This window comes from Schistocerca americana, chromosome 4 (genome assembly GCF_021461395.2).
Source record: "Schistocerca americana isolate TAMUIC-IGC-003095 chromosome 4, iqSchAmer2.1, whole genome shotgun sequence".
Lineage (NCBI taxonomy): Eukaryota > Metazoa > Arthropoda > Insecta > Orthoptera > Acrididae > Schistocerca > Schistocerca americana.
The window spans coordinates 277,014,786-277,031,458 of NC_060122.1; the positions used below are offsets into that span (position 1 = coordinate 277,014,786).

Sequence of the window (16,673 nt, forward strand, 5' to 3'; positions counted from 1 at the left end):
GCTATTTTTTACAGTGAGTAGCAACCTATCCTTTTCATAATATTGTTGATGTTCCAACTTGGACTTTCCATTTATGATTTTACCTCTTATTTGCTCAACTGTAGCTTTGACTGAGGTGATGAAAGACTTCACTTCCTCCTTGCACGATTTGCTATAAGGAAATGTAATATTACTGCTCCTGTTTTTCTCGAGCAATTATACAAACACCTTCCATTTATGTAATCTGTATATTTCCCAGAACCATGTACAACATCTACTGGATAACATAAAACATCAAAACAGAGCATCCAGTATAAAACATCTTCAAACAGGTCTGTCTAAAGAATGACATTTCATTTGTTTGAGTAAACACCATGACTGTTGTCAAGAATATGTGTATTCTCCAAGGACTTCGCGCTTTTCCAGAGTGGGCCCCAACAATGCTAAGAGCTTCTATAATCATGACCACAGAAGTACTTCCTGTCGTGAAGTTAATGTGATTGCTACCCCATCTTGGAAACATGCATCATCCCTCAGCTTGATTCTCCACATGCAAAATAAAAATAACAGATAAATCTACAGAATATTTGTACTCTTCTCTATGAAAACTTGTTTTACGGTTTTCAATTGCAAGTATTATTTGTCAGTAAAAGTGTATAGAGATACACATCAGTCCTCTGAAGTGGTACGTAATACCACAAGTTATTAATTGTACTGCAGGTACAGAAAGAAGTATTGGCTTGTATTCCTCATGTAAAAATGATAAGAATTGTTCATATCAGTATGGTTTAAGAAACTGATATCTCTGTGTGTGGATGTATATGCTTTTGTTAGAAAAAAAAAGAGCAAGGGTTCAAAAGCTAGTGTGAATGTTGTTTTCTGTTATGTATGATTTAACACCACACCTCAGTCTGCTATAGGTGAATGGTTGCATTTACCTTATTTTACATTTGGATTCAGAAATGGTTTGGTTTCCAAGTTGCAAGGCAGTCAATCTATTGGTGTATTTTTGTGTTCCTGTGTTTCAGTCAGCTCTTAAATACTCATAAATTGTCATATTGCCTGCCTGATTCAGCCACATTGCCCATAGGCCCACGTCACTGCATATGAGTAGTTTCTAAATACGCAGTACTAAGTAGACTAGTTAGCATCAGTGTCATTGTTACTCTGCTTGTTACAACTTATTACAGTGCGCTAAAATAATGAGCTTTTAGCAAGCAGTTAATGTAGAGCTTGAAAGATGGAAATACAGTAGAGCCACATCATTTGTACAACAGGATATCCAGACATAAAAGCTATGTGTGTCAGTCTAAAAGCATTAGAAAGAGGCTTGTTAAAATTTGCCGACATACAATGTGAGAAGGATTGAAGTAACATATTAATTCCTCCCACATGAAGTTCACAAATTCACTGGTATGGAAAATTAGCAAAAATTAAAGCTTGTGTAGAGACTTCTGAACAGTTAGCCTCCCCAACATTCATGAATGGAACAGGATTGGCGTAAGGAGGAAGGGACATGATGATGTACTCTTTGCCTCATGCCATAAGATATCTTGTGCAGTAAGTATACAGCTAAATGTAGGTATCCTTAACTTCCTGATATGGAAAGGAACACATTTGGATCCTCCCACCATAACATATAAACATTGATGTTTTGTCCCTCAAATGAATGGCAGAACATGGACCAAGAGCACAGACTGTAAGGAGTGGCTCACTATTCATGATGTTGTGGAATAGTCACCTAGAGTCAAGCTATGTGACTGACTTTACAAATTAATGTTTCACACACAGTTATCTGGAAATTTATCATAAACAATTACTGCACTGTCATCACTGCAGGTAAAAGCTTTTTATAAGAATAAAATTCTGCCAAATTTTCCCATACCAATGGGGAACAAATCTAAACTCTTCAGGTGTGGCACTATCATTGTGAATTGTGGTTTATTTGTCTTGTAACATATATAGTGTAAATTATTTGATTCACGTACAGGAGACACATCAAATTGTGGTAAAATTTCACCATAAACAAAGAACAGTTGATGTTAGCAGACAGAATCATAATAATAATACAGTTTTGTTATACATAACATACAATAAAATCTAACACTTAATTACCACTTGCTCAAATGATCATTTCATCCTCTATGAATTCTTCTATTGAATAGTAGCATTACTCTCACACAATCTGCTGTGGCTTCATTTTTAAAATTTCTTGCTTCATATTAAATATGTTTTTGCCCATTAAGTTGTTGTATTTTGTCATCCCCATATACTGTGGAGTCTGTGTCTATAATTTCAACTGATGTGTGGGTAGCATAAAATTATTCTTATTTCTTGTCTTATATGTATGGTTAAAATGATTCTTCTCAAATAATGTTTGTCTGCTGTGTACGAAGATTATAACTGCTTATGCAGTGTGTGGAGGGAACAGTTAGGATTTGCAGTTTCTGATGTAATGGACGACAAGACTCTGTTGGTTGTGCTTTACACATGTGAGACAATTTTCTTTTGCAGTTTCAGTATTCGAGATACACTACTTGAACTTCCCCAGAAAAGTATCCCATATGTAATGACAGATTCAAAATAACTATGACAAGCAATTTTTGTGTACTCAAGTCAGTGAAATTTGCTAGTATTTGCATTGCAAATGCAAAACTGCTTAGTTCATTTGATAGGAAGTCAGTATGTGTATTCCAGCTCAAGTTCTTGTCCACATTTAGTCCCAGGAATTTGATTATATCAATTTCTTTCACAGATTAATTGTTGTGTTGTATTTTAAGTTCCACACATTTCGAAAGTTTGGTTTTTAAATGTACCATATGGGTTTTGCAATGTTCAGTTTCAACCCATTTAACGGGAACCAGTTTTCTAAGGTATCCTGTGTCCTTACAATGGAGCTCAGAATTTTTTCTGCATTGTCATCTTCAATTAAAACAGATGTGTTATCTGCAGACAGAACTGATGGGGAATTTATATTTATGGGTAAGTCTTTTATGTAGAATAAGAACCGGATTGGCCCCAAAATGAAGCCTTCAGGCACACCTTGTGGCACTGTATTCCATTTAGAGTAATCATTTACTGCATCTGAGGTGATATCTACCCATTGTTTTCTGTTTTGTAAGTATGATGTTAGCCAATTTAGAGCACTGTCCGTAGTCCCATATTTGTCTAATTTGTGGATAAGCAAGTCATGGTTCACGGAGTCAAATGCCTTTGTGAAATGACAGAAGATACCTGCAACTTTATTCCTCTGATCCATTGACTTGACAACCTTTTCAATAAAGTTATTCACTGCATCCAGAGTGTTTTCTCCTGGTTGAATTCCAAAATGGTTACTTATAATTATATCATTTTTTTACAATAAAGTTTTTGATGTGGTTTGCAGCTACTTTCTCTAACACTTTTGATGGGACTGGAAGAATACAAATAGGCTGACAGTCCCCAAACACAGTAAGGTCATCATAAGCATACATGATAAGTCCATAGTGAATACCAAAAGAGAGAAAAAATACAACAAGCAATAGTCGAACACTGTGTCAAATAGTGCAGCCCCAATAGCTTCAAGAGATTATGTGATCAGATTTGCACATTTAAGCCCAAAAATCTGACAGAGGGTATGCTCACTGTACTTTCTGCTTCCCTATCAACAGAGCATTCAGGAGCCACTATTACTTGTTAACTGCAGAATTTTAGAAGCCTTATTGACATGACGGCAATGTGGTGGAGAATTTGAAACACTGCCTGATACGAGATATGCTCTATTGCAGATGTCTTGGAGGTATTTGGAATTAACTATGATGGGGGTATTGAATTCTCATTCAAGCTTAAGATGCAAACTTTGTGTGATACGTTTTGAACTAGTCATAAAATGCAGCAGATGACAAACATAATGATATGTTGTTTTTACTGATGTACAGCCCCATGAGTAGGAAACTTAACCGTTTTTAGACCTATATTTACATAATCTTTTGAGTTAGGTTAGTTTAAACAGCATTATATGAGATAAGGAGCTGGATCCTTAAATGTTGTTCACAAATTTTTATATACTCTGTATGGTACTACTTTCAGCATTAGGCAGTATTTCATGTTTTCAGTCAATAAGCAAGTTTATATCATGTTCATGATGTGTTCCAGGTACACGATTTTGGTTTTGAAGGCTGCCTGAGGGGTCTGACTGCAAATGGCTCTGATTTTCCAGAGCCCACATTGTTGGGTGTAAGACCATGTTCATTTGACTTTGAGAAAGGTGTATTCTTTGGAGAGAATGGTGGCTTCATTAGAGCAAGTAAGAGGACATAACATTCTGTTTGATGTGTGTGTGTGTGTGTGTGTGTGTGTGTGTGTGTGTGTGTGTGAGAGAGAGAGAGAGAGAGAGAGAGAGAGAGAGAGAGAGAGAGAGAGAGAGAGGAGAAGTTAGTAATAATATTAATTTTCAGTATAAATTATCAGTATGTATAGAATTTAAAATGACGGCATAATAAACTATAAAAATTTAATGCTGAACCTAGTAGTTTTAAGTAGAAAGTTTCCTTATTTGTGAGGTAGGGATAGAAAAGAGAATTGTGGGATGTAATAGAAATACGAGGGTCAGTCAAAAAGTAATGCCTCCTATTTTTTTTTCTACGTTTAATTGTCAGGAAATTTAAATGAAATTACATAGGTTGAAAACCACAACATTGAGGATCATTTTGTCATTTTTCAATGTAATCTCCGCCCATCTCTACAGTTTTGGTCCATCTTTGAACAAGGGCATGTATCCCAGCACGGTAAAAATCACAGCTCTGCTTCCTAAGCCATTGACGCACGGATGTTTTGACGGCCTCCTCATCTTCAAAATGAATCCCACGATGAGCTTCTTTTAGTGGCCCGAACAGATGGAAGTCTGATGGTGCCAGGTCAGGGCTGTATGGGGGATGAGGCAAAACTTCCCATCCAATTTTGACAATCTCGTCAGAGGTGTGACGACTGGTGTGTGGTCTTGCATTGTCATGCAAAAGAAGAACATCTGCCATTGATTTTGTTGGGCGAACTCGCTGAAGACGTGCTTTAAGTTTGTTGAGGGTTGTGACGTATTGAACAGAATTTATTGTGCATCCCTGCTCCAAAAAATCAACCAGAATCACACCCTCTGTATCCCAGAAAACTGTTGCCATAACTTTCCCTGCCGATCGCACAGTTTTGAATTTTTTCTTCCTCGGCGAGCTTGTGTGACGCCACTCCATTGACTGCCTCTTTGATTCGGGTTCAAAAAAATGCACCCATGTTTCGTCCCCGGTCACAGTTTTTTTCAGAAACTCATCTCCCTCCAAACGGAAGCGCTGCAAGTGTTGGGAGGCTATTGTTTTCCTTGCCTCTTTATTCTGATCGGCTAACATTCTTGGAACCCACCGTGCACAAACTTTTGAGTACCCCAATTGTTTAATAATCGTGATCACACTGCCTTTACTAAGAGAAATAATGCGACACACTTCATCTGCAGTCACCCGACGGTCACTACGAATGATGTCATCAACTTGCTGAATGTTGTGTGGAGTCACTGCACTCACCGGCCTGCCGCTCCGCTTTTCGTCAGTCAACGGTGTTTGCCCTTCAGCTTCCTTACAACGCCGAACCCATCGTCTAACAGTGCTGACATCCACTGTCACAACACCATACACCTTCTTCAGTCTTTCATGAATGCGTATGGGCGTTTCACCTTCTGCATTCAAGAATTCAATCACACAACGCTGTCTCAAACGAACATCGATGTCGGCCATCTTACAAACTTCTGCTGTGCTGCCACCTGTTGACACAGAAAGTTACTACTGCAGTGGATTGCAGAAGAAGGTTTGAGGAATGGCGCCAAATTCAAATTTTTCACTTAACTTAATTTCTTTAAGTAGAAAAAAAATGGGAGGCATTACTTTTTGACCGACCCTCGTAGTATTGCAAAAACAAAAAATGGGAAGTCAAATAACACAGGGCAAGAGCATAAATAGATTTTAAATCACAGGGAAGCTAATGTGAGGTTAAAAGTACAGAGGTACAGGTAAGAATTAGTCATAGAAGAGGTAGAATAAAAGAAGACATAATTGAAACATTGACAGAGGAAACTATAAAGAATATTTTTTGTTAAACACGTCCATTCTTCTGAGTGAGATAGTATACATAGTTAAGCATCAAAATCTTGGTCGTTTAGGGATCCATCTTTAAGTACAGTAATAATCAGTCATTGAAGAATGGCACTTAACTTGTTGTAGTGATATATGTAATTTTAATATGACAAGGACTCAAAAATTTAAAATGCAGGAGATTGGTGATGGAATAACAACAATATAAAATAGGGTAGATTTCTGCTCACTACCCAGAGGAGGCAATGGGTGGCAGACAGGCACATTGAAAGAAGACTGTTAGATGGTATAAGTTATCTGACTTTAACTTTCTTCAAATGTGGTGACACACATTCAGTAAACATTGATCTGACTCGTCACATAGTTATGCAGTGACAGGTGGAACAAATGCCAGATCCTGAACTAAGTTCATGTAATGAGTGGCTGTAACAGCTGAGTTCGCATGGCTGGTCAAAAGCGGAATCCAAAACACAACAAAGTCATCCTAAGTCCACAGTAAATACTGAAAGAGAGAAAACCGTACAGTACGCAATAGTCAAACACTTAAGTAAATGGCGTTGCCTGGAGGTAAAAGGCAAGTGGTTGAATGGGCCGCACTTGTGTATTTAAGCCCAATATATGCCTTGGAAGGGGGATTGTTACTTCCTAACCACACTGTTTCAGAATTGATACTGATACTGCAGCTTGGTGGGGACTGTGAATTACAGTCGGAATCAGGATTTGCACTGTTGCAGATGTGTTTGAATATATTTGCAGTTACCTTTGCTGGTGAATGAAGTTTGCATTTAAGCTTAAGGCGTGAACTTTGTGAAACATATTTTGAACCCTTCATAAAATGTAGCAGAAGACGTACACACACAAATCACACACATTGGCCACTGTAGTCTTGAGGCAAGGTATGTCATAAAAATTTTTTAAGGAGCTCTTGTAATTTGTGCACACAAAGTGTTTATGTTTTGTTAACAACATTGTATCTTCCAATATAAGCAATGGTTTGAGAATGAAGAAAAATATTCAAAACTAGGCACATATAAAAATATTATTTGCTCTGTGATGGAAAATTTAATAAATTAGAAATACATAGAGTTGCTGACCCTGATAAAAATACATTGTTAAAATTATGTAAATATGCTGTCTTCACAATGTGTTTATACCTCTGAAAACTCTAAAATTTTATGATACAGCACAGTAACTATGATGTATAATGAAAAGAAATTCAGCTCTTTATCAAGCGAAGATGTCAGTTGATAAGATGTGTGAAAATCAAATTTTTACACTGATTAGTTTCCTTAAAATCAAATTATAAGTCTTTCATAAAGACCAGAATGCCGTCGTTCAGTACAGGAGCAGCATTAGGTGAGCAATACAGTGATAACAAAGCTGCACACAGCACAGAATGCAAAGAGCACGTTTGTAGTGGTCAAAGTGTTAAAGCGACTGTAAAACACCATGGCAATGCTGGAATATGACAACAATGTCACTGATAGATGAAAATTATCAATATCACAGGAAATGAAATGGTATAGTTAAATAAGAAGTAAAATTTACTATGATATGCCAGATTCAGTGGCACCTACAGTTGTCTTGTAGCTGAAACATTAGTTAGAGAGTTTATTCAACAAAAATATTAGTTTTACTTTCTGGAAAAGTTATTGTCTTCAATATTAATCAAATTTAATATTTATTACATGCCAGTCAGAACATAGGACAATTTATTTATTTAGGAATGATTCCTGTTCCAGGAAATAATGATTGATGTAATGATGACAATGAAATTACAGTTAATAGTCACACAAAAATTATATTATCTAAATTACTCAAAACAGGGGCAAATCTTTTAAAAAGCTAAAAGTTTGAAGTGGTTAGATCTTAGAGTTTTCATTGGTATAGGGATGAAGTAGTACCTCAGTAGCAACAATGTTCTGTAATTATAAATTATATTTGTCTCCAGATGCAACTATTCCTCGTACTTGCTGTGGCCAAGCAGAACTGTTCCTCTGGAAGCATGTACTATACCCTTGTAACTTGTAATGCCTCTCATAAGTACAAGAAACTGCTGCACACATTTTCACTGTGCCAGAGTCACTCACACTTGGGTCCTTACTTCTTGCAGCTGCAACCACTTCCCTCTTACATCTATTGTTAAAGACTATGTACACTCCAAAGATTTTGTTTCAACCACTCCAGCAGTTTCAGTGACTTACACAATACAAATTCTCTAACATTGTCAGTGAGTCTGCTGTAAGATTTTACAAAATTGTTTGTAACCATTTCAGTTTGGATTAGTGTGATTTTTAGAAGTTTCATTTATAACAAACACTTATTTTCAGTGTTTCACATGCATTTGTCATGTCTAGTTTACAAAGTTTACACAGTAGTTAAACTGCTCTTATGTAATAAAGAGACAGAAAATTTGACTGAAACTAGCAATGCATTTGTTGAAACCTTAGAAAATGATATTTTGCTTATTCAAATTGAATTGTCACCAACTCAGATGAGCATCCAGATTTAACAGCACCCAGTAATTATAGTAGCCTCTGTAAACAAAGGCATCATTCATTTCCAAAACTGAATCATCCCACAAAACATTGGCAGTACAGATTTAGTTGACAATTTGTTGATAGCATTACTTGTATTCTGGAAAAGCCAATCAACATAGAAAACATGTTCGTTTTCATTTGTGAAATTCGGTTTTGAATTAAGAAGGAAAATTATCTGCATCTTACATAAATTCTGTAAGACTTCTACTGTATTAACTGTTTGTTATATACAAATAGAAAAGGATGATCTTGTAGCATTACTAGTGTTACCTTGAAGAACCCTTACTTAGTTATAGGAAGTAAACTATCACCTTTACAGTGTCCACCAAATCTATAAAACTTAATCAAGGGCCTGTTGGTTGTATATAAGTGGTTTCTAGTCTTTGGAATTAACTGTGAAAACACAGTTTTAATTGCCCAACCATTCTGTTTAAGTAAAGTTCAGTTAGGTACCAAATACAGCTTATGATTGTGACTGGGACAAAAGTAAATGGTTCATTGCTAATAGCTTATGCCTTAACCTCATAAAATAAATGTGATTTACAACTTCCAGAAAACAGATTAGTGGGGAGAAACTAAGTGAAAGCCTGAATGTTAAGTCTAAGATACCTCTAAGTTAGACACCCAAGTTCTGTAGCATCCATCAGTCAAAGAAAATTCATGGTTTATAGATAATTACATAGTGACCTATATGAAATGCATGAATTAACTTTGTGCCTATCAGAAAAATGGTATATTTATCATGATTTGTTGCTGTTATGCTGGTTTTCTTTCTTCTTTTACTTTTTATTTATTTATTTATTTTTTGTCAACTTAATTTCTTCTTGGCTTATTACTACAGAAACCACAGTTGTTTTATGACACTGCTGTATGCTGTTATAACTTTCTGTTTCAGGACCGGTGTTTAGGGTTGGATTATCAATGAAAATTCAGATGGATATTAAACCTCGAAGTATGTCTGGAATACTTCTCTCTGTACATGGGAAAGCTGATTTCCTGTTACTGCAGATGGTCAATGGAACAGTGAAATTTAGTGTTGACAATGGAGGTGGTCCCATTAGTGCAACATATACACCAATGAAGAAGAATTATCTTTGTGATGGCCAATGGCATCAGATTTTAGGTAAGATGATCAGCATTTGATTTGCTATTATTGTCTTCTAGAAGTTTTTGGTGTGCATGTATACCATATTTACAGCTAGAGGAACTTAGTAGCTACCTTTACAGTCAAAAACCAATACAAATAAAAATTTCCTTATGATGAATTACAGCTTCATCTTTGTTGTAATGGATGAGTCATTCCCCTTAAACGATAGTTACATAGTTACATGCAAGGAGCTTCAACAGTGATTCTGTAAGCTTTGAGAAAGTAACACAAGGTCCTACTATTTTTTAAAAATGCACCTCCATTTCGTCAATTTGTATGCCATACTGCATTTTCTAAAACCACTTATTTGTGGATCCATTGTATAGCTCCATGTAAAGATTGTTCAAGAATAATTAATAAAGAAGAGATCAAAATCAAATAAGGCCAGGTGTAGACTAAAATGTGCATTAAGTATTTGCTTGTGTCTCACCATATCATGCATATGTGCAATTGCATGGTTCAGTGACATAACAGGAGGGCCTTCTTGCTGTCATTCTGGTCTTCAGTCTGAAGACTGGTTTGATACATCTCTTAATGCTTGTCTATCCTGTGCAAGTCTCTTCATCTCTGAATAACTGTCACAACCTATGTCCTTTTGAACCTGCTGGCTGTATCTATTTATTCTTCATACTCTACAATTTTTACATCCCCAGCTTTCTCTCCAGCACTAGAGTAATGAGTTCGTGATGTCTCAGAATGTGTGTTACTAACCAATCCCTTCTTTAGTCAGGTTGTACAACAAGTTTCTTTTCTTCTCAGTCCTATTCATTACCCTTTCATTAGTTATACAATCTGCTCACCTAATATTCAGCATTATTCTGTAGCATCACATTTCAAAGGCTTCTATTCTTTCTTGTCTGAAATTCTTATTGTCCATGTTTCATTCTGTAGAAGTCTATACCCAGACAAGTACCTTCAGAAAAGACTTCCTAATACTTAACCTTATTCTATATGTTAGAAAATTCCTCTTTTTCACAATTGCTTTTCTTGCTAAAATCAGTCTGTATTTTTTGCCTCCTCTGCTTCAGACAGCATCAGTTTTTTTGTTGCCAAAATAACAAAACTCATCTACTACTTGTAATTTCTCATTTCTCAAACTAATTCCCTAATAATTTGACTACATTCTGTTATCTTTGTTTTGTTTTTGCTGATGTTCATTTTGTATCTCTCTTTCAAGACATTGACCGTTCCATTAAACTGCTCTTCCAAGTACTTTGCTGGCTGTGACAGAATTTCAGTGCCATTGGCAAACCTAAAAAGTTTTTATTTCTTCTCTCTGAACTTTAATTCCTTCTCCAAATTTTTCTTTGGTTTACTTTACTGCTTGCTCATTGTATGGATTAAATAACATCTACATCTACAAACATACTCCACAAGCTACCATATGCTGCATGGTGGAAGGTACCCTGTACCACTACTAGTTGTTTCCTTTCCTTTCATATTCATCTCACAAATAGAGGGAGACAGAAACAACTGTCTGTGTGTGTCCATATGTGCCCTAATTTTTCTTATCTTATGTTTGTGGCCTTTATGCGAAAGGTACATTGATGGTAGGAGAATTGCTCTGCAGTCAGTTTCAGATGTCATTTCTGTAAATTTTCTCCATAGTGTTCGTTGAAAAGAACTTTACCTTTACTCCAGGATTCCCATTGGAATTCTTGAAGGATTTCTGTAATACTTTTGTGTTGTTTGAACATACCAGTAACAAATGTAACAGCCCATCTCTGAATTGCTTCGATTTCTCCCCTTAATCCAACCTAGTGCAGATTCCAAACACTTGACCAGTACTCAAGAACAGGTCATACTATTTTTCTTTATGCAGTCTCATTTGTAGATGAACAACATGTTCTGAAAATTTTCCCAGTAAACTGAAGTTGATCATTCACATTCCCTGCTACAGTCCTTACATGTTTGTTCCGTATCACATCGCTTTTCTATGTGGTGCCTAGACATTTAATCAGTGTGACTGTGTCAAGCAGCACACTACTAATGCTGTATTCAAACATTACATATCTGTTCTACATACCCATGAACATTAACTTATATTTTTCTACATTTAGAGCTAGCTGCCATTCATCACCTGAACCAGAAATTCTGTGTAAGTCATCTTGTATACTCCTACTATCACTCAGTGATGGCGCCTTCCCGTACACAACAACATCATCAACAAACAGACACAGACTGCTGCAAGATCATGCATGTGTATAGAAAATAACAGCAGCACACTTCCCTGGCACACTCCTCACGATACCCTTATCTCTGATGAAAACTCGCTGTTGAGGTCAACGTACTGGATTCTGTTACATAAGAAGTCTTCCAGCCACTTACATACCTGGTAACCTATTCACTATGGATTGGAGATAGGCTACAACCTTGTTCTTATTTCCTTCTCAATTACTGCTTCTCTTTCATGCCCTTTGACTCATATAATGCCATCCAGTTTCTTCACAGATGTGACAACCTTCAGAATTTCAAAGAATATTTTCCAGTGAGCGTGGTCAAAAGCTTGCCGTTAGATATTGTTATGTAAATTCTTCTGTGCCTTGAGCAAACAGAAATTCTTCTTGCTTTATATCTAAACATATTTTGGGGAAGTTGCACCATTCTCATTGGGTTCATTTATTTTCTTAGTATCACATACTGATGTTTATGTGGCTTTCTGAAAATTGCAGTACAGCTGTTATTTTGCTCCAGGTTGTCATGTTTTGTTGATTCTGAGTTCTCATGTCTCTGCAGGGTATTTAAACTGTTCTTCTTAGTACACACTGTCATACTGTTTATCAGATATTCGCATTTTTAGACCTAGAAATGGTATAAATGTCAGCACGCCTTTCTTTAACCTATCTTCTAACAAGGCTGTGGACTGAGTATTGCCTCACATTCTAAAGTTCCTTTCCAAATTCAGCATTATTGGGAAAAAGGTTCTATTGTGATGTCCATCTCCTTCATAAGTAACATAGAATTCACTCATATATGTACTAATATCCATTTCATAAAATATATTTCTCACAAATATGACTTAATTTTGGAAGGAGTTTTTATAAGTAATGTGTATGGTCCCTTAACTGATACATTGTGTGCAGATGATAATACTTCATCATTCTTGCAAGAGGCTCACTGTTCGCTCTTCGACTATCCACACTGTTTACAAAACCATTAGAATGTTGATATCAGAACATGACAAAAGACAAATAACTGACTGACCAGACCTCACAATATTTACATGAGCTGTGTAGTTATGTTGAGCAAGGTGAAAACAAAGTATTGATAAGTAAATTCCTACATAAAATTGTTAAATTAAATTTTCACACAATCATAAAACATATTCCTGATAACCAAAATGTATAAAATAAAAAGTGTTACTATTGCAGGAACATTTACTGTTCTTCCCTTTGATTATGTTTACCTATTCCAAAAGAAATGACAGGTTGACAAACTTTCTTGAAAAATGTTGTGTTTATGTATTGTGCAAAACCGCAATTGAAAGAAATGCTGACTTAATTGCTGGCAATTTCCAATAACGCTTTTATTTTACCTGCCAAAATGTATTACATGATTCCACTGTAATCACATATCAAAAGTTATACATGAAGCCCAGTATTGAACACTTCATATACAAAATTTGGCCTATTCTCTTAAGCTTTGCAGTGTGTTGCTATATTTTTCTGGAACCCAAACTGATTTCCATTAAGGTCAGATTCTACCAGTTTTCCCATTCATTGCAAATAATTCATCACAATATTTTACAACCAAGACTTATCAAACTAATAGTTTGGTAATATTCACACCAGTCAGCATCTACTTTCTTTGGAATTGGAATTATTACGTTTTGCTTGAAGCCTGAGGGTATTTCTCCTGTCTGACAAATTTTGCGCATCAGGTGGAACTGTTTTGTCATGACAGGTGCTCCCAAGGATATAAATAATTGTAAGGGAGTGTCATCCTAAGTAGATTAGGTCTTCCAACACTCCATCAAATTCTTCTCACAGTATTGTATCTCCCACCTGATATTCATTTGCTTCCTTTTCCCTTTCTACTTGTATAATATTGCCTTCAAGTTTGTTTCCCATGTATAGACCCCCTATATATTCCTTCCATTTCACATGTTATGTTCATGTAAGTTTATTTGATTTTCTCTGGTTACACATTTATTACAATAAATTGGCAAAGCTGCCACTTTTATATATCATTACAGATTTTCTCATTGCTTTGTTAACACAAGCAGGATGATGTGCAAGTTTTGGAAAATGTATTGTTTACAAAAAATGTGGGAACAACTTCATAAAATGTATTTATTTTCTGTATTTGTAATGACTGTGGTTTGTTTGTGGTCCACTCTATCATTGCAGTTATTGGATTTGGCATTAAATACACTAATATGTAACTTTGAGCACTGTAGGACTATAGCATTGTTGTAAGTCTGAAACATTCCTGCCACTATCTGTAATTTATGCTGCAAGTATGTCACTGTTATTTCAAAATAAAAAAACCTTAGTGCTATCTGAAATAGATTAACTTTATATGAAATGGAATTAAGAGACTAATCAAATGTAGCGTTCAGTTTAGTCTGGAAGAGTATTGAGAAGTTCATGACAACAATATCTTTACTATTTTTTTATCTGGATTATCCATTGTATTGCATTTTTTCTTCTGAAGCTCAAACACACTAAGGCATTTTGATTGAGGACAGTGGTGTGGCTGGAATGAAAATCTGCAATGCCGCATGCAATTACAATTAGCATCAGTTTTCCTTACACTGCTGCCCTTCGAAGTATAGCACACACACACACTATATCTTGATATCTTAGCTCCCTAGTTCTGAAACAGATTAATTTACAAGATTTCTTCTCCAGCCATTACTCAACTTTGATATTCAAACAAAACTGAAGTATCCACTGGTGAAACTTCTGTTTCATTTCAGTGTGTTTTGTTGAGTTGTTTGCTCTACAGTGAGTAATGATGGAATTCCTGGTCCATTGTGTGTGCTGTATTTGTGTGACAGCACTACTCAGTACGAAGCACAAAGGATAAATGTTATGACTGCTGTATCAGGGAAGTTATATTTGCTCTTTCTGCTCTGCTTCCCATCTGCTTGGCAGTCAGTGTACAAGATGGATCTTGCTCTGTATACTCCTTATGCCTTAATCTAAAATCACTGAAGAGGATGTGCATGCACTGTATTCTTTATATCATATTTTAATTGAAGGATATTATTGGAAACAAAGACAATGGTGAAATTAGGAAATATTAATCAAATCATTTAACTCTACTCTGTTTTATGAATGATGTTACTAACTCTGTTTAATGCATTAATATCAGCCATTGTATTTCAGCTGTGAAATATAGGAATGTGGTCACATTATCAATTGACTCAACACAAGGAGAACCCATCATTGGTAGACCTGGTAAAGCAGCTACAGATACAAAATCGCCATTGCTGATAGGAGGTCGTGCTAAACCAAACCTCAACTTACGGGGACTGGAAGCAAAGGAACATTTTGTTGGCTGCATGAAGAACATTATCATTAATGATAGGCCAGTTAACATCTCAAAAGTTCAACTTGGTGGTGATATAATGTCTGGCTCATGTCCATTGACTTGAGTTGTAGTTTAAGAATAAATTACTTTTTTATATATATTCTGCTTGTTTTGAACTTTCTCTTAGTGTCCTTTACATAAAGCAACGTTTTGACAGATGTTATAAAGAAATTACTGTTATTAACAGAGGAGAAAATTCCTGTGCCTAAGTATTACTTTGGATTGTGATCAATGTTTCATCAAATTTGCTCCAACAATAATTACATAAAATACTCAAAAGATTGACAGCACTGCCACACCTTCATGAAAGCTTTTGTTGTACCAAATGAAAATAATATTTTGTATATGTAATTGATATTTTATGAATGTTCGTGCAAATTATAAATGTGTGAAAGAATTCTCAAAATTAAATCAGTTTAATTACAGAGAATTTATTATACAAGAATTAATAGGTAATCAAACTATCTCAAAATTAGTGATAAATGTCAAAAGAAGGAACCATGGAACAGTAGAGTTTAATGCCCTGTTGACAATAAGGTCACTAGAGACAAAACATAATAAAAGACCAGTGCTCATTTTATTTCAGAAAGTCAGTGATTTATTCTCAAGATTGGTTAAGAAATGCTGAGTGTGGTAAGCTGAAGATTGTTCTGCTTACATTAAGTTACAAAGAATATTACATATTACCAAAGTGACACGACTGATGTACAGATGTTATTCAGGGTGACATCACGCTACAAGTACCTATTTCTGTCACTGTGTAACAACGGTACATTTGTTTCATATTGGCACCCCAGGTGACACAAACAAACAAACACTATGTGAGCAAGCCTCAAAGGCCCAATGGTACTGACTGGCCACTGTGTCATTCTCAGACCTTAGGTATCGCTTGATGTGGATATGGAGGAGCATCTGGTCAGCACTCTACCCTTCCGGTCATTGACAGGTTTTGTGACTGGTGCCACTACTTCTCAATCAAGTAGCTCCTCAACTGGCCTCACAAGAGCTGATTGCACCCCACCACTAGGCAGACAGAGACAGTGTCCCAACCAAGTGCTAGCCAAGCCCGACAGCTCCAAGCTTCAGTGATTTGATAGGAACCTGTGTAACCACTGCGACAAGGCACTTGGCTTTAGGTGACACATATAGCGCATTAAACCCAACAGAAATGCAACAAAAAAGTCTTTATTTATTATTATTGAGAAGGTTGGTAAAAATATTGACACAATAAAATGATGAAATGTGAAAGTGCAATTAAAAACACGTAATGCGGCATCATAAAACAAACAATAAACCAGAGTGACGTAAGTCTGTCAAAGTACCTAAAAATGCAGTGCAGATCCCCCTCGTGACTTTATA

General features: G+C 36.0%; 1 protein-coding gene across 1 annotated transcript in view; it reads left to right on the forward strand.

The window, feature by feature from the left end:
* LOC124614059 (laminin subunit alpha) overlaps positions 1-15,414 on the forward strand; it is a 402,758-nt gene extending 387,344 nt beyond the window's left edge. Inside the window, exons 55-57 of the mRNA XM_047142894.1 lie at positions 4,114-4,264; positions 9,525-9,752; positions 15,110-15,414. Of these exons, the coding sequence (XP_046998850.1) occupies positions 4,114-4,264; positions 9,525-9,752; positions 15,110-15,378 (648 nt within the window). The 3' untranslated portion in view covers positions 15,379-15,414. The remainder of the gene's footprint in view (positions 1-4,113; positions 4,265-9,524; positions 9,753-15,109) is intronic.
* Positions 15,415-16,673: the final 1,259 nt, after the last annotated feature.